Genomic DNA, 27,445 nt, shown 5'->3' on the forward strand with positions numbered 1-27,445 from the left:
GTGATTCGGATAGCCCTCTAAGTCCTCTACCTCCCAGCTTCAGTATATCACTACTTTTTGGGACACCCTGTATAAATATGCAAATATTGCTCGTTTAATGGTATAGGATAAGTAGTAAATTTATATATCAACAACATTCCTACGATAGCAAATAAAATCGAACTACTGATTTATTTATACTGTGGCATAATCACCCGCCTTCATAGGTCACCGGAGTTCATGCCGCGCCGGCTCCTGCGCAACGCGGGCGCGAGCCATCTCAGTGCCTAAAATGCCTAAACTTTCAGTACAAAGGGCTCTTAACTAGTTTAAATAACAAAAATGACATCAAAAATATCATGAACGTTAAAAATAGTGTTTTTTCTTAATATGTGTGTGTATGTATTATCTTACAAGTGCAATGTATGATACATAAAGACATTTTAAGTTTGAAAAATCAGATGTTTTGCGCGAAGTGACAGTAGTACCCACCTCAACGCTTCGCTTATGAGGCGTGCAATAAAAATAAAATAAATATTTCAGGACAATTCTCACACAGGGCACGATCTGATCCCATACTAAGCTTTTGCTTGTGTTATGGAAACCAGATGGCTGATAAACATACATAATATATAATTTTAAATAAATACTTATATAGATAATTAACACCCAGGCACAGAGCAAACATCTACGTTCATCACACAAATATTTGCCTCGGGTGGGAATCGAACCCACGACCTCTGGCTTGAAAGGCAGGGCCACTACCAACCAAGCCAACCGGTCAGTCATGTCATTAGTTTTAACAATTTTAATAAAATAGTCATTAAAATAGTGTTAGTACATTAGTCTAACGTTGAGTCCAGCTTCAACATCATCCTATTTTTTACACGCTTTATAGGTATTAGCTTCACCTGTATGTTTGTAACCGACTTCTTTGGGCGCGATTTTGACCCACTTTAAACGGCCAGATTTCGTTCAAACTATGTAGATTTATTGAGGACCGATGACAATACACTTATTTGATAAAATTTTCTATTTTTTAGTTCGGTTTTCTATAAAAAGCGTGTTTTTTAGTTTTTTTTAACTATTATTATTTGGTTTATTGAACCCTCTCATGCGTTTTACTACGCACTATGTAAATTCGATTAGTTTCATTTTCATTCGAGGTTCACAGTATGCATAGTTGTAACTAGTTAGTATGTATGTTTGTGCAAAGGACATAGGTCAATTTCGTCAAACCTCGACACACGTTGCGTCATGTCACGAAGTCTACTCCGTACATATAAGGGTGTCTTCAGACGTGCAACGTTCTTTAATGTTTATTTGATGTCTTTGAAAGTCAAATGAGACTACCTTACTCAATTCAATAAATATAAATTATAAAACACTAGAAGCATTAATTTTTTACGGACTTTTGTGCTTTTGAACCATGACCACACTCAATGTAAAACGTCAAAAAAACATTTTTTTTACCAAATGTGTGCCGTTTTGTTCGTTGTTTAATAAGTTTGTAATTTAAGTCAAATTACAATTTGTCAACTTATTTTATATATTATCTACATTCAGCATTAGCTGATCGCTTAACGGATCATTAATTATTAATACTAATAACATATTCATAGCAAAAGTACATTATTATAACACGCTGTTAATATAAAATAATTTTAATAAAAATCAATGTAATGTCGACACGATCACAATCAACTCCATTTCTTACTGTTACATGTCACGGTCAAAAATACAACATGTGCATTGTACACACAACCTTCAAAAAACCGCGGTTCGTGTGACGACACTTAACCATAATTAGGTCCTGTCGTAACAAAACCTCTTGATCTAAGCTTCGTTGTGAATTCTTGATAGCATTACCAATAAGTTAATGATGCGAAAGGCAAAACAATTTCGCTTCTTTCGTGTTTATTCACGCGACGTAAACGTGTTTTTATCATATTTCAGGCTTGACTAGTTGGGAGTATAAATTACTATTGAATTAAACAACGGTTTAGTATCAAACTGAATTAGTTCCTGGGGCCGTATTATGACTTATTTCCAGACAGTTTACGCCGTAAATTGAACTGACTGGCAAATTCATAATTTACTTTAATTAACCATGGTTATTGCGTTCATAATATGAATTTGCCAGTCAGTTCAATACACGGCGTAAACTTAAAATAAGAGGTCATAATACGGCCCCAGATGTTTTTTTTTAATATGATTGTGTAAGTAAAACTTTAAACGCACGTTGATTTACCAGCAAATAAAATATACAATTATTATCAAATAATAGAAAAAAACAATTATCATAAAAACTAGTAGAAAATTGTAACATATACTATAAAATATAAAATAAATATTTCAGGACAATTTTCACACACGGCATGATCTGATCCCATACTAAGCTTTCGCTTGTGTTATGGAAACGATGGCTGATAAACATACATAATATATAATTTTAAATACATACTTATATAGATAATAATTAACACCCAAACACAGAGCAAACATCTATATTCATCACACAAATATTTGCCCCGGGTGGGAATGGAACCCACGACCTCTGGCTTGGAAGGCAGGGCCACTACCAACCAAGCCAACCGGTCAGTCAAACTATAAAATCAATTTTTTATCGATTCCGTAGTTCCAGATATTACTTCCTATACATACTACAAACACAGTTACAGTCTAGACTTATTTATTTTTATAATGAGCATTAATTAATGTACAACTTGGTCAATATTAGCAATAATTACAATGCAAAAACATAACGCAATAGCACCATAAATAGATGTTTAAGTATTGATTATACAAATGGCCTAACGTATTCCTTCATGATTTATTTCCCATATCACATATTTCCTGCCTTATAAGATATTGCAAAAAATTATAATAATTAATAGGTGTTCGTGTGTGTCACATAACTTGAGTACTTTGTCAATCTGTAATCATAGACGGTCTTACTTATAAAATGTTACCCATTCGCTATGCAATGGATTAGTTATTGCAATAACCTGTCTTGTTTTTATGAATGACGTTTCATGTGAGCAAGAGCAGGACACAGCTATGGTAGGAAATGGTTGAAATTTATCCATTGTTTAACTTTTTATAAGTAAGGCCGAGATATTTTAAAATATGTTCATTAAAGGTATCAAACTCACTCAACACTGAAATTTCTTCTTTCACTCTTCAACACATTTCAATCATTTTGCGTGCGTCTTCAATTTTAAATTCATTTTGAATTTGTCAATAAATCATTTGCAGTTGCTTTTTATTCGGTCTGTTCATGTAGAGCTTATTTATTTTGCGCCTAATTTTTCAATCCTTGGTTAAAACTTATTCGTCGAATAACGTATAAAACTACCATTTCAAATGTATTCTTAATGCCCTCAATTGACAGTTTACAGATGACATTTTAATATTATCGTGTAATACTTTATTGGACGGATAAGTTTTAACCAGGTATTGAAAAATCGGCCCTAAGCACTTTTTTTCAGTATTCCTATTAATTTTTACAAACAATTAAATTTGCGTTTCCTATTTATAATTCGAAATTTTATTATTTATTCCGGATGTTTTGTGTTTTATACATTTTACACTAAGATTTTACAATTTCCATTTAAATTTAATTCAAATATCTATTATTATTCATAATAACAGAATATTCTAGTCTCTTCCGCTAGGTGTTTAGAAATGTAATGACAAATATTCTATCAATCTTAGTATTATTTATTCATTAGGACATAACGTATCCAAATAAAATGGTGTTCCGCGAACTTATATCACTTACAGCAAAATATTATGGAAATGAATCTCATAAAACCTTATTAGTCGAACGAAGTAATTTATATATTGCATTTTTAGGATACTCGTGGGCTTAATTCTATTTAATATGTATAGTCAAATAACTTCATTTAATATTTAATTAAAAAATGATTTAACGAATACACTTTTTTCAACCGACTTCTAAAATTTTGGGTTAGGTACCACAGAACTTTCGACTGGGTGAACTAATTTTGATAATTCTTGTTTTATTTGAAAGCTAGTGCTTTCCTTGTGCATGTCCTTGCGGTCTCATTTAAACTTTTAGTTTTTAACAAAAAAAAGAATTATTTCAATTGCCAATAACATTACACTTTTTATATCTACTGAAATTGTATTCGATTCGATTTTGTTTTGTAATCACCATTTTGGATTCCAACTGTCAGACGAACATGTTAACATTACGAAAAATAAATAGAAAATCGCTTAAAGGGTTTTTTTTATATAAGTGAACATGTTAGCACGAACATGTAAGTAATTAATATTCGTTACATGCAATTGTAATTAGCTAGTTAAGAATTAATCAAGTGTTCTGCAGGACTTCGCTCAACTTAAACCTAGTTTTGAGTTCCAGCCGCCAGCTTTGCACTTCGCGGGTTAATATGGTAGGTAATATAGTATAGATAAGTTAGTGTGGAAATGGTTTTATTTATTTGCATTTTAATATCTGTTAAAAGGGGATATTTAGAGTCAATTTCACAAGTTATGGATATATTTTGTTTGACTTTTCTGTTAAATATAATGACAGGTAAATATTGTGTTGAGTAGATACGTGATTTTATGAGATGGAAGTTAAACAGGCACGTAGTAAAGCAACACTTTAAAAGGCAATAGGCTTTGTGCGAGGCAATAGAACGCAGAGAGATTGTAAAATGTTGTGCTTCGCTATATGTTATCGTTCGTTGCTTTGACTGGATCAAAAAGCTAGAAATGTGTTAGATATTGGAGTATATTTTATTTAACATTTTTCAGGTCAATTTTTGGTTCACTAAGCTTGTACTCGACTACAATCTCACTTAAAGTCCTGCTATTTAACCTGATATTACAACATTCAACTCCACTATTTATAACGAATTAGTAGTGCAGTTGTATTACGTTATACTATACGTATATATTTTACACTAGCTTCCGCACACGCTTTGTAAGTGCAACCCCGTTTTTCCCCGTTCCCGCAAGAATTTCGGGAAATCCTTTCTTAGCGGATGCCTACAGCTACGTCCTAACATCTACCTGCATGCCAAATTTCAGCCCGATACGTCCAGTGGTTTGGGCTGTGCGTTGATAGATCACTATATCAGTCACCTTTGAGTTTTATATATGTATATAGATATAGATTATATTAAAATCCTTCTCCACACTTCCGTATCTCAGCGTATCAGCTCATTAAAACAGTGCGAGTTGTCAGCACACACGAGAAGGCTTAATTACAATCTCCTATTGAAGCTGCCTGCTTTGGAACTGTTTATTTACAGAATCAATGGGTAACCTTTGTATTATGAGTTGGAAAGTTAGTTCTCTTAAGAAACTTCTTTACTATGAAAACTAAAAGATGAAAACTTATATTTAAAGGTTTTAAAAGATGAAAACTTATATTTAAAGGTTTTAGTAGGTATTTTGTTCTGTGGGTATACGTTCATAACGAAACATATGTATTTAAAAATAGTATTTTTTAACTGTATTTCAGTGCTTTATTATAGTAGATAGGTATATAAGACCTTCTTGTCCACAAAAGCCGTTTTTCTCGATATTTATTCTTTCACTAAGATGCTTTCGACTAAACTAAGAAAGAAAATAATACATATTATAAGCAACTTATGTTTTCGAGTTGGGTTTCAAAATAAAGAATTGACTTTAGAAATTCCGAAATAGCTTTAACTAAATCGTAATTTCAAGTTATAAAAATTCAGAATTTCGATTAAAATTCATTAAAAATATCAGAAACATAAAACGTTTTACATTTATTAATATTTATGGATACAGACAAAAACTACATTTCTTTGCTATATTTAAAATTCATATATTTTTTCTTTCACTTTTACCCCAGTTCTGAATAATGGAATTCATATCTTCATTTTTTGTAGTTTGTACTAAATAATTTTACACGTAAAGAACATTTTGAAATTAAAGGATTAAGCCCACAGTATTACAATATTATATAGTCACGCTTGTCAAGTAAGACTTGTAAACAATTTTAATATCGTTGTTTATTAGTATACAATATATTCCTTTCTTCTTTTTACTGCCCAAATCAATATTTCCCAAAAAAAAACTTGTAACATGGCACTTAATACGTAAATAGAGAAACTACAGAACGTGTCTTTTTAAAAGCATTCGAGCCATTTTCCTGTGGAGGAATGATCTAGAAATTTTAAGGATATGTAAATTGCTAAGATACAAGCAAATGTTGATTTAGGATCAGAACTAACAGTCTTACTTTAAATAAATACAACGTGACGAGAATATTGTATCTCCTTTATTGTAAGAACAGTTGTGAACGCAAAACAGTTCGGCTCTAATGGAAGATTATTTTAAGCTTCTGAAATGTCGCATTTGAATGTGATATCATTTTTATTGCTTACTAGCGGTCCGCCCCGGCTTCGCCCGTTGTACATATTTACGTTTTCTCTACATAAGAACCATCCTCGTACTTCAAGGAATATAATAAAAAAAGAATTATCGAAATCGGTCCACCCGTTCACGCGTGATGCCGTGACCAAGGAAAACGCGGGTTTCATTTTTATATAAATAGATTAATAGATTACTTTTAAAACAAATGTTTATTATAAACTGTTAGTTGAAGAAAAGTAGGAAAATGACATACCCAAAATGTTTTATCGTAAAAAATATATTTTGTCTGTATTCTAAAAATATTGTATTTAACCCCTTTATAATATACTAGTGGTCCGCCCCGGCTTCGCCCGTGGTACATATTTCGCAATAAAAGGTAGCCTATGTGATATGTCCTTTCTTGGTTATCAAAATATCTCCATACCAAATTTCATGCAAATTGGTTCAGTAGTTTAGGCGTGATTGAGTAACAGACAGACAGACAGACAGAGCTACTTTTGCATTTATAATATTAGTATGGATAAAACTGTAATTGTAATCGTAAACTATGCAATTGATCATGTGATTTGTGCTGAAGCAAAGAGTTGTGCATGGGTCACAAAAGTTTCTGAGTTGGTCTATATCTTCGACAGTGTACAACAGGATTTAAAAGCACAGTTAATTTATAATAAAATTCAAAATAATAAAATTGAAATAATACCATCCCACCTACTGTGTTAGCCGAAAAAAAAAAAGAAATCTAGTGCTTAATATGAGCTAGACGTTCGAATGAATCATTCTGACCCTGACATTTGCTGAGGTGAAGACTTTTGTTTTTTATTGTGTTGAGTGAATCCTAAACATCGCTTTTTCTTTTAATAATTATGGCTGCTGCTTTTCTCCAGAATGTTAATTTATTATTACTATAGACTCAAGAGGAATTTTATTTTTTATTGGAATAAGTAATAATTAGTCTTAATTATTAAAATTTATGGTCTTACGTTTTCTTCTAAATTTATTCGTCTTTTACATTTATGACTTGTTTCAAAGCAGCTACTTATTTCATTGTTCTATGATCTGATCAAAACATTTCAAGGATGAAAACTATGATTAAATATTAATTAATAAATCATCCCTAATTCCCGGGAGCCCCATTACAACGAATCCTTTCATTAAATTAATAAAATATTTTCTGGATTTCTCTGAAGATTAATATTTATAAGTTACGTCTTATATTCCCTTGTGTGTTTTACGCCTACGTTTTTAATAAGACTAGCTATGCTCGTGACTTTGCTTGTATACCTTTAAAGAAGGAAATTAGGGGCTTCCAGCAATGCTTGGCTGTGATCACAGTGTATTTTTTTGCAGTTACAACTTACAGAAGTATTTCATAAATATGCTATTATGGTATTATTATAAACACTTTTATGAGTTTAATGCTTACAATATGACAATTTGCAGAGCGTATAATATAGAAAGTTTTGATAAAACAGAAGAATTTTATGCGTTAGTTTCCCATCTTTCTTCCTCAAGTTTTCGAAACGTTTTCTTTGTGTTTCTATTCCTAATACTATTGATATTTAAGACAACTAGATTCCATTATACTAAATAGTCTAGATTTTAAACCACTTAAGCGATTATTCATTGTGTTTTTCTCATAATAATATAAAGAGCATCTAGATAGTAAAGTCATATTTATCCGTGCTTTATATATTCGTCCTTGTTGCTATAAGGCCTTTCTAAATTCCTTTAAAACCAGACCGACAGTTACGATCTGCTATATTTATAATTTAAACGTCTTAAATTTTAACATTGGTTTATCGATCAGTACCTTTAATGATTAATGTCTGAAGCAATACGAAGTTTACTTAACCAGTTCATATCCTATTTTGTTAATCTAATGGCCGGATTGTTACTTTTTCTTCAAATAACAGCTGACAGAATGAAATTTGATACTATAATAGAATATAATCTGAATGGACACATGGGCTATTTTTCATCTAGATTCGCATTCGAGTGAAGCCGTCTTCATCTAGTTACTTAAAATAGTTAGTTAAAAAAGCTTTGGCAAGATTTAAAGATACCAAAATCGTCGCCATACTCCATAGCATAACTGTATTGCCATGACCTTACAATTTTAACTAGCTCTTCGTTGATCGCCTGAACTTCTTTAGGCGCTCAACCCAAACCAAAGTTTCACTTCAAAAATGTATATCCATAATATAAGTACCATTATCATTAACAGTTTTACTATAGTAAAGATTTCTTACACAGAACTTAGAGAAGCCTTCGAAGCAGAGGCCCAAGAAGTGAAGAAGCCTCGTCTGCTGCTGACAGCTGCTGTACCCGTAGGACCAGATAACATCAAGAGTGGTTATGATGTGCCGGCTGTTGCTAGGTGATTATGGACTTTAAGTTCTAGAAGATTAAAACGATTATCCATTAATGTTGATTGACAATATTAGGGCATTTTCAACTGCATGTTTAAGTATCATGATGATATATTAAAATCAAATATAATTTAGAGAAATTTTTAGGAAAATTCTTAAATCAGGAAAATTAAAGTTAACGATTCAATTTTAATAAGATATACTTAAAAAAATTTCACCTAGCATAATTATTATAGTAAATTTTTGAACTAAAATTCTTTAAATAAACAGAAATAACATCAGCCCCCAAAAAACTCTCCTTTCTCACAAGCAATTGTGAAATCTTATTAAACCATTGACATGTTAAACGCTTCTCACATTCGCATTGTTTGCTATTCTTTATTGTTTGCTTCAAAACAAGTATAAAAAGATTCCATCTGTTGTTGCTAGCCTTCACCCTTACATTCATGTTTTTCACAATAAAGGCTCATATGCATATGATGTTTGCAAGAAAGGACGTGCAATTGTACTTCCGTCCTTGTCATTCACTGTAATGAAGAAAGAGACAACATCACTTCCACGCCAAAATCCTCCGAATCTACATGGAGCTTTATTTGAGGCTCATTAATTTGTCAATTTGCCGTTGTTATTTTTAAAGCTCTGCCAAATATATCTTTCAGGTAGGAAATTAATGCTACCTGTGTGAATAATTAATACCTTTTTATACCTTCGGTTTATTGTAATGTTTCTGAAATAAAAATACAAGTATAGGTGGAGACAACACAAGGTTTTATTCTTGCCGGAAAAAACCATAAAGCACTTTAGACAGAAAGAAACGATAAAGGAATAGACAACATAAATATTAAAACACCATACCAAAAATCAAAATATAATCCTGATAAAGAAAATTCCTCTTTGCTTAAAAATCTTAATCTTTAGTAGCGAAAGACGCGGGTACGACTCCTGTCTCGTGATCGATTTATTTATATTCTTTAAAAATGTATACTTTATCTTTTGTCCAACTTCCAGGTACCTCTAAAATATCTGACATACATTCTTATTCCTTAGTTACCTGGACTTCATCAACGTCATGGCCTACGATTTCCACGGCAAGTGGGAGAGGGAGACTGGTCACAATGCTCCTCTGTACGCACCATCATCTGACTCCGAGTGGAGGAAGCAACTGTCCGTGGACCACGCGTCTCACTTGTGGGTCAAACTGGGAGCTCCTAAGGAAAAACTGATTATTGGTGAGTGCTATAGGACCTTTAGAATTTAATTGGTATTAAGACATTCAGGATAAATACTTTTTTGGTCTAAAAATTCTACCAATTAATGTAAATGACAATTTACTCTTTCTTGCTCATCTTGGTGAGTATTGAAAACTATCTTAGATGTGGTTTTATTTGTAATTTAGATTTAAGCTTTAGTATTTTTTATTTGTAAACAAATTCTATTTCTTTTAAAGCACTGATATTATTATCTTCCTTCACGACTAGTTAATGTATTATGCCAACAAAGTTGTGGTCATCTTTATCGTGACTTCATTCAATACCATTCATTTCTTTATAATACAAATATGGCAAATAATTCGAAGAATGTTCGAGCTGTATTGATGGAATTGTGTCAAACTGTCAACCATCAGCTATTTGCGTTCAATTTAAATGCATATTTACCAAAATAGGAGATGCAGAATGTGGGCTATGATTAATTTGTGCCAAGACATTTTGGTATGCACGTATCACTCGTCCTTCACAAAGCAAATGCGTAGGCGTATTGGTCAAAGGCTTGACGTACAAGTGACCTAAATTATGGTATACTAGTATCCTATAGATACTCTTCAAGATGTAGCTGGTAAGAAGCTGAATTCCTTATCCAACCTATAGTTCAATAATTTTGATCGTTATCGAATTTTAGCCAAACTTCCGAAACTTCGTTAGAATCTGTATCATATAAATGATTAATGAGCAATGCAAACTTGAGAAAATTAATATTTAGAAACATTAATAGAGCAAAGACAAATTAACCCTTAATTGGGCGCGCCTACAAAGTTGCATAAGCGGTCGCGTGGGGTGTGTAGCACCCCAGAATTAGGAAATAAAATAAAATACGAAATACATGCAAAATCAGACTTTTATTAATTAGAACATTTGAACTTACATATTAATCAACTTTTAAACATTTTTAATATTATAATTAACTTATTTTTTTAATATGAAAAATATTTTTTACAAATCCTAGTTTTAACCGTTGCAATTTTTACAGACTACAATCATATGGTCATTGCACACATGTTTATGGCATTTAAAACATTCAGTCTTTGTTTTCCTGTCCTTACTTCATGGACATACAGGGAACCTTTTGTATTATTGCGATCGGCCTGCTTCAGAAATAGATTCTTGGTCCGAAATTTCATGCTGTCTTTTTAGTCGTTTTTACAGCGATCGTGGTAGTGTGGGTATGCTGGCTCTTGATATTTGGTGAGGTTTGACTAAATAAACAGCCAATAACTTTAAAAATAGTCTTCGGGATATATTGGGGTCAATTTTAGATTTGTATATTGCATAGGAATTGATACCTGTGATATTGAAAATATGAAAAAATATCACCATCGGCCATCTTTTGGTAAGTCTTCCTACATTATAAGTGGCGCACATTTGGTCGTTCGTATCAACTCCCCTTTTGGTTTTATTATAAAAATGAATAATTTCGGGCTTTCTTTTGTCACCCTTTTAGTCCACGTGGCATTTTACTGATAACCTAAAACAAAAATATCATAACATAACCTCAAAAATTTCAAAGTATTATAATTGAACACTGTTAACATTTATCACTTGCAAAATACAATGTTTTAAAACAGAAATAATAAAATTACCAATTGGCCACTTACTCGGAATTTAGACCACACAAACAGTCACCTGGGGTGTCGTGCACCCCAAACACGCTCTCCGAGCCCAACCGTCCACAACCGAGCACCGCTCGCAACTGAATCGTGTACGTTTTACGTGTTTACGAAGCTACCTGGAAGAACAGCGCGCTAAATTCAAATTTTAAAAAGTTGTGAGCCTGGAAACCCGCTCTGGGGTGTATGACACCCCACGCGACCAATTAAGGGTTAAATACGCTACAAGAGACTAATATAATCGTACTACAATGATATTTCATTACCTCTATATTAAAATATGATTGACAAATAATTGAGAGCCTTCTAATGATATTATCTTACTGTTATTAACGGTTCCTTGTGACAACATAATTCTAAGTTTCTGCTTACTCAAAAATTGTAATATATTTCATCATACAATTAATTTTATTGACCTATTTCTAATATAGTTTGAAAGCAATAAGGCCACCTACTTAACAAGTACATTTTTTTTCTCCGTATTTATGTCTTCACAAGTATATCCTGAAATGAACAGAACAAAAAAAAGTAAACAAGAACAAAATTGTCTCAAAGCCCCCATCTTCCAGGCATGCCAACCTACGGGCGCAGTTTCACCCTGTCCAACGTCAACAACTTCAAAGTGAATTCTCCGGCGAGCGGGGGCGGCAAGGCCGGCGAGTACACAAAGGAAGGAGGCTTCCTTGCGTACTATGAGGTGATGTTAATTAAAAATTATTGCAAGGCATCTTGGTAGCGCGTTTGGAGTGTAACGTCACGATTATTTGATTGGTTAAGGTGAACATGGAAGGTGCTAACATGCAATGATTTTTTTTTCAAATATCAGATCAATAGTCAAATCTAAAATATTGACTCTACATATTTTAGAGTTCTGTTAAAATTTTCATATTAAAACATCATGATTTCATATGTCCTTAATTTCCAATATTAGGTTTATTAAAATCAATCTTTCATTTAAATCTTGAATTTGTAGAGTCTTATCATATTAGCGATATATTCAAACAAAATATATTCATTAAACTAAAAGAAGAAAGAAAAGCGATATTTATAAGACGTCATAAAAAGTCAACACGATAAAAAGTCGTAACGGCACACTCCAAACGGGCGTCTATCATCCTTTGAGAGTAAACGCTTCCCTTACAAGTCTTACCTGACAAAACCGTTTGTTCCAAGGTTAACGGTTTGATAAAGAAGCTTTCTTTATAATTTGCAATTTACACGGTTATAAACGACAGGAATTTGCGATTTCCCAAGTTAATTTGCGTAAAATGTCGTTCGGACTTAATTCAATTTATTTGTTGACGGTACTATTTCAATGGACCTTCGGAAAAGTCGGCTTTATTGCCTTTTTCGCGATAAAAGAGTTCGGCGTAACATTTTAATTCGTGAATATTAACTTTGGACAGTACTGTTTAAAACGAGTTTCGATAAAACTTATTTGACCATTTAATCAAGTTTTATTAACACTTCAAGATAATAATTGAATTATTATTTACGAAACCACAGATAATATAATACCTCCTTGTATTTAAAACGAATTAAATTTATCAGAACTTTCTTTTTTTTATTTTAATAATCATTTAAAAAATTCTTCACTGTTACAACCTCAGTTACAACATATCAATAGCATTTTATTTCTTTTTCATCACCAGGTCTGTGAAATACTAAGAAACGGTGGGACTTACGTGTGGGATGATGAGATGAAGGTGCCATACGCAATCCATGGTGATCAGTGGGTCGGTTTCGATGATGAGAAGTCTATTAGGAACAAAATGAGGTAAGTTTAGTACATAGTTGTATAAGAAGTCATACTCACTATGCATTTTTCCTTAGATTCCTTTTCTTAATGTTGATTATTTATGTATTATTTTTCGTTTACAAACGTCACAACATTCTTATCTATCTTTTCTATTTAACTCTTGTTATATATAATATAATCAAGGTAAACATTAATTAAAGCAATAATTTCCACGCGCACATGACAAAAACGGGGATTAAATTCAAACTACCTGAACCAATTAGGTTATCCACTACAAACAATTCTTAAATTATAAGCCGGCCATGAAAAACAACAAAGGGTTGATCGAATGATCACAGGGATTAGGGTAACATAAGCACTCTAGAATATTAGCCAATTAGTTGGGTCTGCCAATTTATATCTTCCTTATTTCCTTGTTATACCAATATTGTGCTAGTTAAATGGGTTAATACATCAAGGTTTTAATCCTGAAACGGTTATATTATAACTTGGTTAATTATTCAAAATTATGATGTGAGTTCAACGTCATTAATGTATGAATTCCTGCTCTTAACAATTAATTCTATAGAATTATAATATATTCAGAATAAAATATATAGTTATATTAAGGTAAAGATGCTGCTTTGTAAAAATATATTTCACCGTCATAGGGCACCAAAAAATATAACATCTTACCTATATTAAACAATTTCAAATCAGAATTCTATATACATACCTCCCTGATATTCTACCTTTATTGACCAACATGTCTCCATCAGGTGGATCAAGGACAACGGCTTCGGAGGTGCCATGGTGTGGACAGTCGACATGGATGACTTCTCTGGTACCGTGTGTGGAGGCAACGTGAAGTATCCTCTCATTGGTGCTATGAGGTAAGAAATACCCCTGAATAGAACCATAGTATAAGATAAAACCCAGTACCAGAACTTAGATTCAGAACCATCAATATATTATTATGGTACTGGACTATACATTTTGAAACGTAGGCAGAAAGATTATGCGAATGAAAGTAAATTGTACCGTAAATATTAACCAACATTTATTTCTGACAAAAGAGAAAAGTACTGAACAGCTGTTATCACCTTAAATTCCCAAATGTACGCAGAAAGGTCATGCGTATAAAAATATTTTAGTTTTAGTTCGAGTCTGCTCTAAGATCAAAAAATAAACTGCTTTTAAATTGGGTATCCGTTTGGAATGTTTCAATTGCGATGTCGACCGTGTGGAAAATATAATAACAGTGTAGAAATTCCGGAACTATTTAAGAAATTTCTTCGAGGGTTTCATGTCGACCTGATCCAATAATTATTAAGTGTCCTCAACTCTATTTGTATTTAATCGTCCTTTATTAAATTCCGCGAATCAGTACTTACAAAATGCGGACGTATTTTTCTTTTTCTGAAAAGCCCATTTATCACATAAGGATAGTTTGACAAACGCAAAAGTTTAGTGTATCTATCATAAAAGGTTTGAACGACCCGCAGGCATGCTTAAAAGTTAATGTTGCGTAAAAAATATACTTTTATCGCGTTTATTGCCCTTATGTACGCTGTGGCATGTGTTTGAATGGCAAATATATTCGGGTGTTTCAAAAATAAATGGCGCAGGAAAATGCCTGTAGCGCTTGAGTTCTGATGGGCATTCATATTATTTTATGTGTTATACCTGATCGGTGTAATTAGGCCAATCATACTTACCAATAAAACGTTGATGAACATTGTGCGAGCTGTAACTTTTCGTCTTGTATAAGTATAAAAGAAGAATCTTTACTGATACATAAAATGATAATATTCTGATAGCTATCTAGCCAGTTGATGTTAAAATCGGTGTCCAAAGTTCAGATGAAAACCGAACAAATAACATTTTTGTAGTTTTTCTTCAACATAGCGTTTTACCTATTTGTTTTGGGAGTTAATATGCATTAATAAACAACAGGAGAAAAGGTTACTGCCAAAAAAATGAGCATTAAAATTCTGGAGAGGTTTTATAATGTTTAATTCTTTTGTGTAATCTCATAATAATTATCTTTCCACATAAAGCCCCGCATTTCAATGGCGTGTTTTGCACGCCTCATAAGCGAAGCGTTGAGGTGGGTACTACTGTCACTTCGCGCAAAACATCTGATTTTTCAAACTTAAAATGTTGTTTTTGAGGTCTATTGTTGGCTGAAATAATGACCGATCCAATCAATCTAATTCCATTTGATTCACGAACTTTTCCGCAAGTCCCGAAAGTTGAACGTTTTAGAATTTTTAAGTGAGGAACGCTCGATTAACTGCAACGTCGGATATCAGAGTTATTCCCAAGATTTATTGCCTCCAACTTCGCCCACCAACTTTCAACAGGAGTGTGACAGAATTGGAACTATTTTCACGTAAATTGCCAACTTTAATGGCATCTCCTTGAAATATTATTTGGGACTGTTTTCCTGAATTTACATAGTACTTAAAATGATGCGGGAAATAGTTATCAAAAAATTGTTTATATAGGTGTTAGAGTTTTGTTTAGGAATTTAGATGAAAATATCTTCAATATACGTATTTTTTGTATTACATCTTTAGATATAATCGGTCGAATAACTTATACTTAGCTCCTAACCTGGTATACAATTATGTCTATAGTTTTAACCGTTTTTGTGGTATTATCCCCTTATAAAAAATCAAACTACATATCCTAATTATTAATATTCTTACAGAGAAGAACTCCGCGGCATATCTCGAGGCAAAGACGCCAAGGACATAGACTGGTCGACCGTAGCAGCCAGCGCGGTTATCGAAATTACAGAAAAACCAGAACCCATCAAGATCAGTCTGTCCGATGTGCTGAGCAAAGTCAAGAAACCCACTAAGACCATTATCGTGAAGAATAACAACGCTGCTGTTGTTGATAAGAACAGTAAGTAATTTGTTTTTGAGTTAAATTATATTTCTTGGAGATTTTTTAAAGATGTTAGTATAATTGCTAAATTAAACATAAGTAGAATTTACAAGACTGAATAAATTAAAAAAAATTCCTTCGTTAAACAAGTATTTGTAGATATTACAAGACTGGATATAATAAAGTTTTCAAGTAACATTCCTTATCATTTAAATGCAAACACAAAACAAATTCAAAGTAATAAGTGGTAATAATATAATACTTTTAAAGTGCAAGACATTTTCCTACTTCAGCCAATAATAATATATATCAAGCTAAACTTATAGCTTCTGAAGACTCTGTTATTTAACAGTAATATTTGACAGTACTCGGTCATGCTATTATATCGTTAACAGCTAACTTTCACCAAAACATACGTCAATTGTCTGCAACATAATATTATTTATTGCAACTGTCGCTTAGAATATTACATCGTTAACTTTCTCGACAACGAAAGTGTATTATGTGGTAATGACATGTTATAATATGAACTCTCTTTTTGTATTGTAACTAGACTTACACAGGTGGTCTGCCTTTTTGTTGTAATCGTAACTACATAGTTTCAATGCGTTCTGTCGGTATTATTTTTCAAATCAATTCTATTGTTTTTATTTGCGGTAAAATGGGTGAATGTTATTATTGTTTTTATATCATTTTAAGACGTAATAAATTATATTCAATAATTAGAGACTTGATAAAGCTACATATATATTAATGAATTACGTAAAACTACTTACAGTTGAAACGAAAAGGGCAAAATTAAAAAAATGGTTATGATATTTAAAATATATGCCAATATATAAAAACGCATTCCACAAAACACAGAATTACCATCATTTCTTGCAATAAAAACAATGTACGTTGAATATGTGTAATAGATTTCATCTGCTACTATTTCAGTAAAGTATCACAAACATTGTTATAATACACCGCGATCGTAAATTTAACCAATAAACTTCTATTTACAAGCCTCAAAACATAGGTAACATGCCACGCAACAATTTCAACAGGGGTGTCACAAGGGTCACTACCAGGTACTCACTTGTTCCTTACAGTCAAGTAAGCCTTTCAAAGAACAAAGTGAGTCGACATAGTTGCTAAAAGTTCCAGACATCGAGTGCTTTTACACTCGAGTGTTACACCAGAATTTAAAGACCTGCGAATCTTAAAACGCTCTAAGTTTATAGCTACGGTCGAAGAGTTACAGGGGTCAGAGCGTATTGGGCTGTAAGAAGAATGGATGTTTACGAGTTTTGTGATTTAGGCTTGTCAAGTTTATGACGCAAAGCGACAGTTTATAAGAGCTTTACGCATTCGGAGAAGGGCGAGTGATAAATAACACATTTTGTTACGTATAGAACTTCAAGAAACTTTTATTGAACTCGCTTTCAAATGGTGAAGTTATGGAAGCAATTATTTCGATATTTTCAATGTCTGTCAAGTTTTCTCTGTAGGTTTTGATGTCGGAACGGAGCGACGTATAAAAAGCTCATTTCGTTAATTTCAAATGAATAATTCAGAAGATCAATCACAAAGTGCCAGTTCTGTGATGGATTTGTTTGCAATTCATCGGAATTGGATCAAAGATTAATGTTTTCTTTCTTTATGAGTAGTTAACTTGATTAGTTGGTTTTAGTTATAAGTAAGTAGATTATATTTGTCTTAACGTAAATTCTTAAAATAATTATGTATTTAATAAGTATAAAATTAATGGTTTTATGGAATCGTTTACAAAATCACCGATTCAATAACGTAGGTAATAAACAAATAATATTCTCAATAGTTCTGTGTGTTCGATATACACCTACTTATTATAACATTATGATATAATTATAACATACATTATTATTCATTGTAAGTTGCGTTAATTTTCGAAAGAGCAGGTAAAATACAATCTATCTGAAATCATTGTTGTTTACGATCTTATAGGTTAGCTTTGTAGATCAAATAAAAAGTAAAAAAGTCGTCTTGTCTTTAAACATAAACGCCTTCACATTAGCATATTTCCTTCCAGAATGAACAAATATATCTATAAATCCTGTTTAAATAAATGTTTTCTTCCAGAGCGCGAACCCCAGATCCTCTGCTACCTAACCTCCTGGTCATCCAAACGGCCAAGCGCCGGTAGGTTCACACCAGAAAATGTGGACCCTAACCTCTGCACCCACGTCATCTACGCCTTCGCAACCCTGAAGGACCATAAGCTGGCTGAAGCTGATGAAAAGGATGCTGATATGTATGACAAGGTTGTCGGTTTGAGAGAGAAGAACCCGAATTTGAAGGTAAGTTATAGTTTCAGTAAAATTAATTTTGTGTTAGCGTGTTTTTGGTCACGTGGGAGGCTTATTTTATTAGGAAAAATTCATAAAAATACGATCCTGTGTGGATTTTAAGTAGTATAAGTAGAAATAGTTACTAAGAGTACCTACTATTTTAGTATATTTGCAATACAAGAATATATTGTGATAAAATTCAATTCAATTCTGGTAAAATAAATATGTTTTAATATCTCACAAAGGAATAAAATTAAAACTTTCATTATAAATTTAACATTAGTTATATCATCAATCTGAATACATGATATATGTTTTTACCAATACATAATATTAAAAAATGAAATCTCAACGTTACCTTTTAGCACCTTTTAGCTTTCTTGAACTTCTTATAAGAATTTTAGTTTAACAAAAAGTAACATTGAAATACAAACCCAATATTACCTATTCATAACCACTCTACGAATAGAAATATAAGTTCTTTTCATGTTACCAGATCTTACTCGCCATCGGAGGCTGGGCGTTCGGATCGACACCATTCAAAGAGCTGACATCTAACGTCTTCCGAATGAATCAGTTCGTCTATGAAGCTATCGAGTTCCTGAGGGATTACCAGTTCAACGGTCTGGATATTGACTGGGAGTACCCAAGGTGAGGATTGCGATATTAACACGCTTTTATTTGCTTCACCTGTATTTTTTTTATGCTGCAATAGGGGAGAGCTTGGCCACGATGTCGCCTGATGGTAAGCTAAGATGTGGCCTAAGAGATGTATGTTTGTTTGTAAACGACTCATATGGACTCGATCTTGACCTAATTTAAACCAACTTTTAATATCTTCATCTATTCAGGTTTTTATATCGTTAGATCTGTTATTTCTTTACTTGATTCAACGTTTTATTAATATAGGTCTGTGGTCTGAATCGATTTTGATAAAACTCGAAATGTAATTTTAAATAAATGCAATATAGTAAGTAGCTATAATAGCTATAAAACTTCATTCTAGAATTGTTTAAGGGTTTCTGATAAATCTATTTTAAAATATGAAGGGAAATACACATAAAACTATTTCTATGTTCATCCCTCCCCAATTTGACAAAACACTACATCTCTATCTATACTAATATTATAAAGATGAAAGGTTTGTATGTATGTATGGTTTTCACGCATAAACTACTGGTCCGATTTTGATGAAATTTGGCACAGATAATCTTTAGACCCTGAGAAAGAACATAGGCTACCTTTTATTGCGAAATATGTACTACGGGCGAAGCCGGAGCGGACCGTAAAATATAATAATATTTATTTCCATCAAAATATTATAAAATAACATCCAAAACTATATTTACAAAAGGATTCACATTACTCTCCCTGTATGCTGTTGAACAGCTAAGCTAACGTGCTGTCGAAACGTCCAACTTCTTACAATTCTATATTTTTCCTCTTTAAATATTTGGAAAACTTCATACATATTGCGGATTCGCACGTTTACTTTGGATTTATAGGTGTGAATGAGTTTTAAAATATGTTACTGTTATTAGAAATTCATCTTATTTATATTTAGGTAAGATATAATAACTGTTGTATTATAATATGTTACCCAACATTGAAAAACATCATAATATAATTAATTATTCATTAATTGCATATCACACAAACGACTAAGAATTTCAAAATCGGCTTTAAGCTGGTCATATTTCATTAATATATGTAATTAATATCTATAAAAATAAAATAAAAACCTTCATAAAAATGTGTGTGTTTTGTAAAATGGATAATAAACTTCTTTCATTTCTTTAATATATCTATTAGTATTTTTAATGTATTAAATATTAATATTATAAGTTAAAATATTATCTTGCTTTTACAAATGTTAATCCTCAACACATTACAGAGGTGCAGACGACCGCGCAGCGTTCGTGTCCCTCCTCAAGGAACTGCGTCTCGCGTTCGAAGGCGAGGCCAAGACCTCTGGACAGCCTCGCCTCCTCCTCACGGCTGCTGTACCGGCTTCCTTTGAAGCGATCGCCGCTGGTTATGATGTGCCTGAGATTGCTAAATACTTGGTAAGATTTGTAGTATTGATAATAGAAAATATAAATACATACTTACCTATTTTGGTAAAATTAATTGTAAAGTGAAAAGGTGATGTTTTATAAAATCCTCAAATAATTATTCTTCTACCTGATCGTGCATAGTTATAACAGTTATAGGTAGCTTATAAGATTATACAGTTGTATAATTAGTTATATATAATCAACTGTATAATTAGTTATATATAACTGTATAATTAATTAATATATATAACTAATTGTACAAGATCGCACTCCTTAGAGTGACGAATAAATTGACTCTGACTCCGCTAAAAAGCCATTTCTAATTGAATACGGCAATCTTAACACGTCTGTATTTTGTTCATATTTCAATAGATACAGTTTTAAGATCGTACTATTTTATCTTACGTTTATTTATCAACAGGACTTCATCAACGTGATGACGTATGACTTCCACGGCCAATGGGAGAGGCAGGTCGGCCACAACAGCCCTCTCTTCCCGCTAGAGAGCGCCACTAGCTATCAGAAAAAATTGACTGTGGTAAGTTGAGAATGTCATTTGAAATTAAAGATTAGAAGAAATTTTTTAGACGTCCTTTGTAAGAGATTAAAAGGCCAGTGACTTTCCGCGTGATTAGATTCCCGTAATATCCACTAAAAAGGGGATAGAAAAGGTACATAAAACTTAACACGTAAGTAAAACAAAATATAATATGAGAAATGCTCTAGATAGGATTAAAATTAATTTCCGATTATGAAAAATTGTATTTATTGCTCTATTTCGATTCATTACTCATCTTTAGCTTACGCTGTTATTGCTAAATAAAATAAAAGTGTTCAAACTATTGTATTGTGTGAATACATATATAAATAATGGCCAAACTAAACGTCTGAAATATTTTACTGAACATTGATTCTAAGATTTCTGAACTCGCTTCAATTCAGTCAATAGCAATTAAGGTTAAAATATTGTTTACGAAGAAATATTGTTGAAGCTCTTTGCAATTTAAATTCGAGATTCATTTAATTGAAAAAACAATTAAGAAAAATATCGTTGAAGATTGTTTTGAAATACAAAAGAAAAGCATAACTGAATGGCATTTTAATATTAGATATTATAATTGAGAATATTAATAAACAATACCGCTTCTACGTAAATGTTTTAATCTTTAACGAGTGTTGCTCTGAAAATATCGGGATTAAACACACATACGGACATGGACAAATTCTGTATTGTAATATGACGGTATTAAAAGATATTATCATATCGTAAAGTGTAACAGAGCTTATAAAATAAGTCCCACGATAACATAGAACAACTAGCTTACCGCCTGCGGCTTCGGCTCGTATCAAAGGAAAGTCCCATGGGATTGAGATTCCTTAAAATCATATCGTATGAACGTCCTTTTGCGTCAATAAAAAAGGACAATCATAAGCACTTTCGTATTTATTTTATAAGTAGTAATAGGTTAAGGGTGCTTTTCCACCTATTGGTGGAACCAATCATATCGCTCCATTTAGTTTGAAGTTTGAAGCGTTTACCGTTTGTAGCGATACTATTGTTTATTTACAAACACATTCCTAGCTACACATCCTCGCACATCATTAGTGAAAAAGCACCCTTAAGCTAGACTTGAAGAAGTATAAAAAAACATCAGAGTAAAAATCTTAGAATCTTTTCCAAAGTATTCGCACACTCGTTATTTACAAGCCTCGCAATATTTGAAGTTTTGATACCTGTCGGATATTCGCAATATTCCCGGAATCGGAATTTATACAGCCATTCCATAGGTGCGGAATTTAATTCAGTTTATGCCTCTCGTCGTGATGTATGTAACTCGTATATTTGTTTTTCTATTTATCTGAGGATATGATATTTGGCCAAAACTATTCGTTGGGAATTTAGTCTGGGAATCCAGTTGAGAAAATTGTACATAGCTTAGAAAATTCGATATAAAGGTGAATATCCTATAAAATTACACGGTTTATAGTTACCTATTACAAAACTTAAAGAAGTATTCAGGTCACGAAGATTTATACGAAAAAGCATAGTTGTATCATTATGCCCCCGTAACTCCAATTTACTTGCTTGTAGATAAAAACTACAACTTGAGTTGCAAAATAAAATATTAAGTCCATCTGTTCCCAAACTACAATACAACAATTCTTATATCTCTATTATTTGTAATATCTTCCTAAAACATTGAAGCCTATTCTTACTAAGAGGGGCCGTATTAGGACCTCTTATTCCAGACAGTTTACGCCGTGAATTGAACATACTCGCGATTGCATTAACCAGCCATGGTTAATGGTATAATTAATGGTATTTTATTAATTGGTCAGTCAGTTCAATTCTCGGCGTAAACTGTCTGGAAATAAGAGGTCATAATACGGCCACTGTACTGCTAACTGAATAGCCTATATTCTCTTAAATATACCGATACTAGATTTCCGCCCGCGGCTTCGCCCGCGTTTGCATAGGAAAACCCGCATAGTTCCCGTTCCCGTGGGATTTCCGGGATAAAAACTATCCTATGTGTTAATCCAAGTTACCCTCTATATGTGTGCTAAATTTCATTGTAATCGGTTCAGTAGTTTTTACGTAAAAGAGTAACAAACATCCATACATCCATACATCCATACATCCATACATCCTTACAAACTTTCGCCTTTATAATATATATTAGAATATTAGAAATATTAGAATATTAGATATTAGATATTAGATTAATCCAATATTGTCTTCCAGGACTATTCTGCCCGGGAATGGGTGCGCCAAGGAGCCCCTAAAGAGAAGCTGATGATCGGTATGCCCACGTATGGAAGGTCTTTCACCCTTATCAATGAGACACAGTTTGACATTGGAGCCGCTGCGTCTGGTGGTGGTAAGTTTGATTATTTGTTAATAGATAAATTAGAATTATAGGTCCTACAATATTGATAGGTTGAGATGATGTATTAAAAATAATGAAGCGTACAACAGTAAATATTGAACTAATATAGAAGCCAAGATTTTGATAAAACAGAGTAGTAATTCATAATATGGTACCTCCGAAAAAAAATGCAATTTTAAATATTATTTTAATTTGTAGAAAAAGCAGAAATCTCCAACATTTTATGCCTTAACTGACGATTAAAAAGACTTTAACTAAATACCGAAATGATGATTCCTAATTCTCTTTTTTTTGTTTTGTAATATGAACAAATCTCATTTTTCTCAAGAGTATGCGTTACTATTATCTTGATTACCTAAAATAGATATCTGATACATATTTTGGTAATTCGCCATTCAATCCTGGAAATCTAAATAATCAACTATTTTTCAGGTCAAGCCGGTCGCTACACCAACGAAGCTGGCTTCATGTCCTACTACGAGATCTGCGATTTCCTGAGAGAAGACAACACCACACTTGTCTGGGATAATGAGCAGATGGTGCCCTTCGCGTATAGAGATGACCAGTGGGTTGGATTCGATGATGAGAGATCGCTAAAGACTAAGGTAAGGATCTAAGATAGAGAAGAATTAGGCTAACATGATGATGATGCTTGACATCCTGCATTGAGACAAATCGATGCAATTTAGGAAAACTTTTCAATATAATAAGTGAAAAATACCATTTTAAAGATAATTTTAACCTTAAGTTACCAAAATTTTGCATGCATATAGATGGTAATTTGGATTAACACATAAGATAGGTTTTATCTCGGAAATCCCACGGGAACGGGAACTATGCGGGTTTTTCTTTGAAAGCATACAACAAACATATAACACTCCTAACATTTGTAATGACTTGCTGCTTTTCATTTTAGTTTGAATTATTTAAACATCAGAAAATGCTCGCTGGCTCACTTCCTTTGAACCAAAAATTAATTCTTTAAGTCTAAATAGCTCTATATTTTTTTCTAGATGGAATGGCTCAAAGAAGAAGGCTTCGGTGGAATCATGGTCTGGTCCATCGACATGGATGACTTCAGAGGTTCATGTGGAACCGGGAAGTATCCTCTCATTACTGCCATGAAGCAGGAACTTGGTGACTATAAGGTCAGGCTGGAGTACGACGGACCGTATGAGACGTCGAGCGGCAGTGGGCAGTACACTACTAAAGATCGTGAGTGTTTTTGATAATTTTGTAGAAGTATAAGATAGATTAGAAGAATTTTAGGATTTTTAGGTTATTTGAATAAGAGCTGAATGAATAAAACAATTTTAGACACTGTGAATTTGACAAAATTAAATTTAAAACGGTTACGTAACATACAATGAGTGGATATGGAATAACGTTAGAATGCTATAATAATACTAGTGGTCCGCCCCGGCTTCGCCCGTGGTACCTACATGTTTAAACTATCCTATCTCTCAAGTTGTATCGAACTGCACATGGTGTGCGAATTTTATTATAATCGGTTTGGTTTAGGAGTCCATTGAGGACAAACATTGTGACACGAGATTTATAAATATTTAGATGTCATGAGTTGTGATTGTGTGTCATGAGGGTAAAATTAACTCATGCAAACCACTTACAACCTAATCTAACGTAGAGCATGTCTAAATGTAGCTACAGTTAACGTAGCTACGTTGTCCAGCTTAAGTATCGTAGTCTTATTACTAATAAGCATTTGTTTCCAGCCAACGAAGTGACTTGCGAAGAAGAAGACGGCCACATCTCCTACCACAAAGACAAAGCCGACTGCACCATGTACTACATGTGCGAGGGAGAGAGGAAGCACCACATGCCGTGCCCCTCTAACCTAGTGTTCAATCCCAATGAGAACGTCTGTGATTGGCCGGAAAATGTAGAAGGCTGCCAACACCACACCCAAGCCCCTGCTGCTAAGCGATAAGAGAAATCAGCTACTTTCTAGAATGTTTTCTGTTTTGTAGAAAGGACTAGAACAAGAAGAACTTTTCTATTGTATATGGTGTACATGACTTATTGGTTTTAACGATTCTCTTTACGTTATAGATTTATACGTGATGAAGTTTTATTACTTCTCATCTATAATTTTGAAACATTTACTAATTACTATTATTAGAAAGAGAATACTTGTTTCTTTGTGATTTGTTTTCACAAAGAAAACAAGTTGTTTCTACAAAACATTAAAGTACCATACGTTAATTTCCACCTTGTAGAAATTAAATTTAAAATATATTTATTAACAATGACGGATTTAGAGATGGTTCGTGTGATATAAAGTAAATTTTTAACATTTTTGTACTTATTGTTAATTAAGTATTTGGTAATCATTTTTTACCGTTGAATAAGTGTTAAGTAAAAGTTTTGGTGAAACAGATTGACAGACTAACTAAATATCTCTTTGATATAGATGACTGAAATAAAATGAACTGTCTCGTTTGCTTAAAGTAAATTGGATAAACTTAACTGTTTGTTTTCCCTTAACATGATCTGTTTGCCAAAACTTTTAGTCATCGGCGTGATTAATTTATGTATATTATTATATTTATATTTTATGACTTAATTCGATTAAGGCTTGTATAGTATTTCCCAAAGGTACATGGTTAGCTGTAAACCGGGATTCAAATATAACACGTGCCGTAAAAGTATAGAAACATAAAATTTGCTCAATCAGTGTATATTTTAAATTGTATCTTTTATGGCACGTGTTATAGAGATTTTTTTAATGAAAATTACTAAAATTGGTAATTAATTATGAATTAGTTGGCATCATTATAGAACTGTGTATTTTTGGGACTGTATAAATAGGTTTATTTGTATATTTATCACTATAAAAGTTATTAGCAATGTTGTAAATCATAATGTTATTTGCATTATTTCCAATAGTTTGCGTGATAACAATAAATTAGAATGACCGATTGATAACAATAAATTAGAATGACCTAAAAATATTGTAATGATATAATTAGCAATACTTTTATAATGATAAATATATATAAGAAAAGAGCGGAAATGCTGTTCAAAATTATACTTTGTAATAAAAACTATACCAGATAGAGATGTAAAAATAGGGAAGAATTACAAGACAACCATCAATAACTATTATGCATACGTTTTATAGTGTTGGGACACTACAGCATTTTCGTTTTATCGATATAATTGTAAATTATCGTATAAATACTCGTATCAGCTACATCACTGCCTAACTGCCTTAGCTTGAATACAGTGACCGTGACATTTTTAGATAATTCTATTAAGTAGGTGAATAAATTTCTAAGTTTTGTAAATATCGTATTTAGATACAAATGAATAATAGTATTAAAAATATTAAAATTATTTTCTCTTTTATTTACACCTCTCCTTATGATATATATATATATATATTTCTTTATGAATAAGCTACCACTTTCTGGCGGCTTTGCACGCATGAAACACGTAAGTAAAAGCAGATATCGCATATATCTGTGCCTCCAGTGAATAAGGGAATAACTCAAAAACAGCACTTTTCAGGAGAGACAAAAAACTGTATATCAATACTAAATCTTTAGTAATTCAAAATTTTAAGCTTGTATGTGTAAGATATGATGTTAGACTATATTTTTACATAGGAACACATATTGTAACAACCCCATAAATATACTTTTTTCGTGTTTTTTTGTAGTTGTGGCCTTATGAACGAGTACTTCATGGAATAACTCAATGTATTCACATAATTTTTTTTTTACTCTTTGCAATATAACGACTTATGCCCTTATGCACTATGTTCATAATCGCACAACACGACTTATATTATTGCCAGTTTTGGTTTTATAGAAATGATGTGACTTATTATGCTTGAAATTTGTGTACTTTATGACTCAATTGAGGCATTTTAGTGGAAAAACTATGCACGTAGCTTGAAAAACGAATGAAATC

At 32.5% G+C, this 27,445-nt stretch overlaps 1 protein-coding gene across 1 annotated transcript in view; it reads left to right on the plus strand.

Annotated features, from left to right (window-relative positions):
* The window catches only part of Cht7 (chitinase 7), a 95,317-nt gene extending 68,451 nt beyond the window's left edge, over nt 1-26,866 (plus strand). Inside the window, exons 6-19 of the mRNA XM_089697691.1 lie at nt 8,617-8,740; nt 9,780-9,961; nt 12,183-12,310; nt 13,266-13,390; nt 14,131-14,244; nt 16,068-16,267; nt 18,353-18,570; nt 19,058-19,212; nt 20,456-20,627; nt 21,040-21,156; nt 23,365-23,500; nt 23,942-24,114; nt 24,523-24,724; nt 25,243-26,866. Coding sequence (XP_089553817.1) covers nt 8,617-8,740; nt 9,780-9,961; nt 12,183-12,310; nt 13,266-13,390; nt 14,131-14,244; nt 16,068-16,267; nt 18,353-18,570; nt 19,058-19,212; nt 20,456-20,627; nt 21,040-21,156; nt 23,365-23,500; nt 23,942-24,114; nt 24,523-24,724; nt 25,243-25,457 — 2,261 coding nt within the window. The 3' untranslated portion in view covers nt 25,458-26,866. The remainder of the gene's footprint in view (nt 1-8,616; nt 8,741-9,779; nt 9,962-12,182; nt 12,311-13,265; nt 13,391-14,130; nt 14,245-16,067; nt 16,268-18,352; nt 18,571-19,057; nt 19,213-20,455; nt 20,628-21,039; nt 21,157-23,364; nt 23,501-23,941; nt 24,115-24,522; nt 24,725-25,242) is intronic.
* The last annotated feature ends 579 nt before the right edge of the window (nt 26,867-27,445 follow it).

This window comes from Colias philodice, chromosome 8 (genome assembly GCF_061535455.1).
Source record: "Colias philodice isolate Cphi_HAF_F1 chromosome 8, ilColPhil1 Martin Lab GWU primary, whole genome shotgun sequence".
Classification (NCBI taxonomy): domain Eukaryota; kingdom Metazoa; phylum Arthropoda; class Insecta; order Lepidoptera; family Pieridae; genus Colias; species Colias philodice.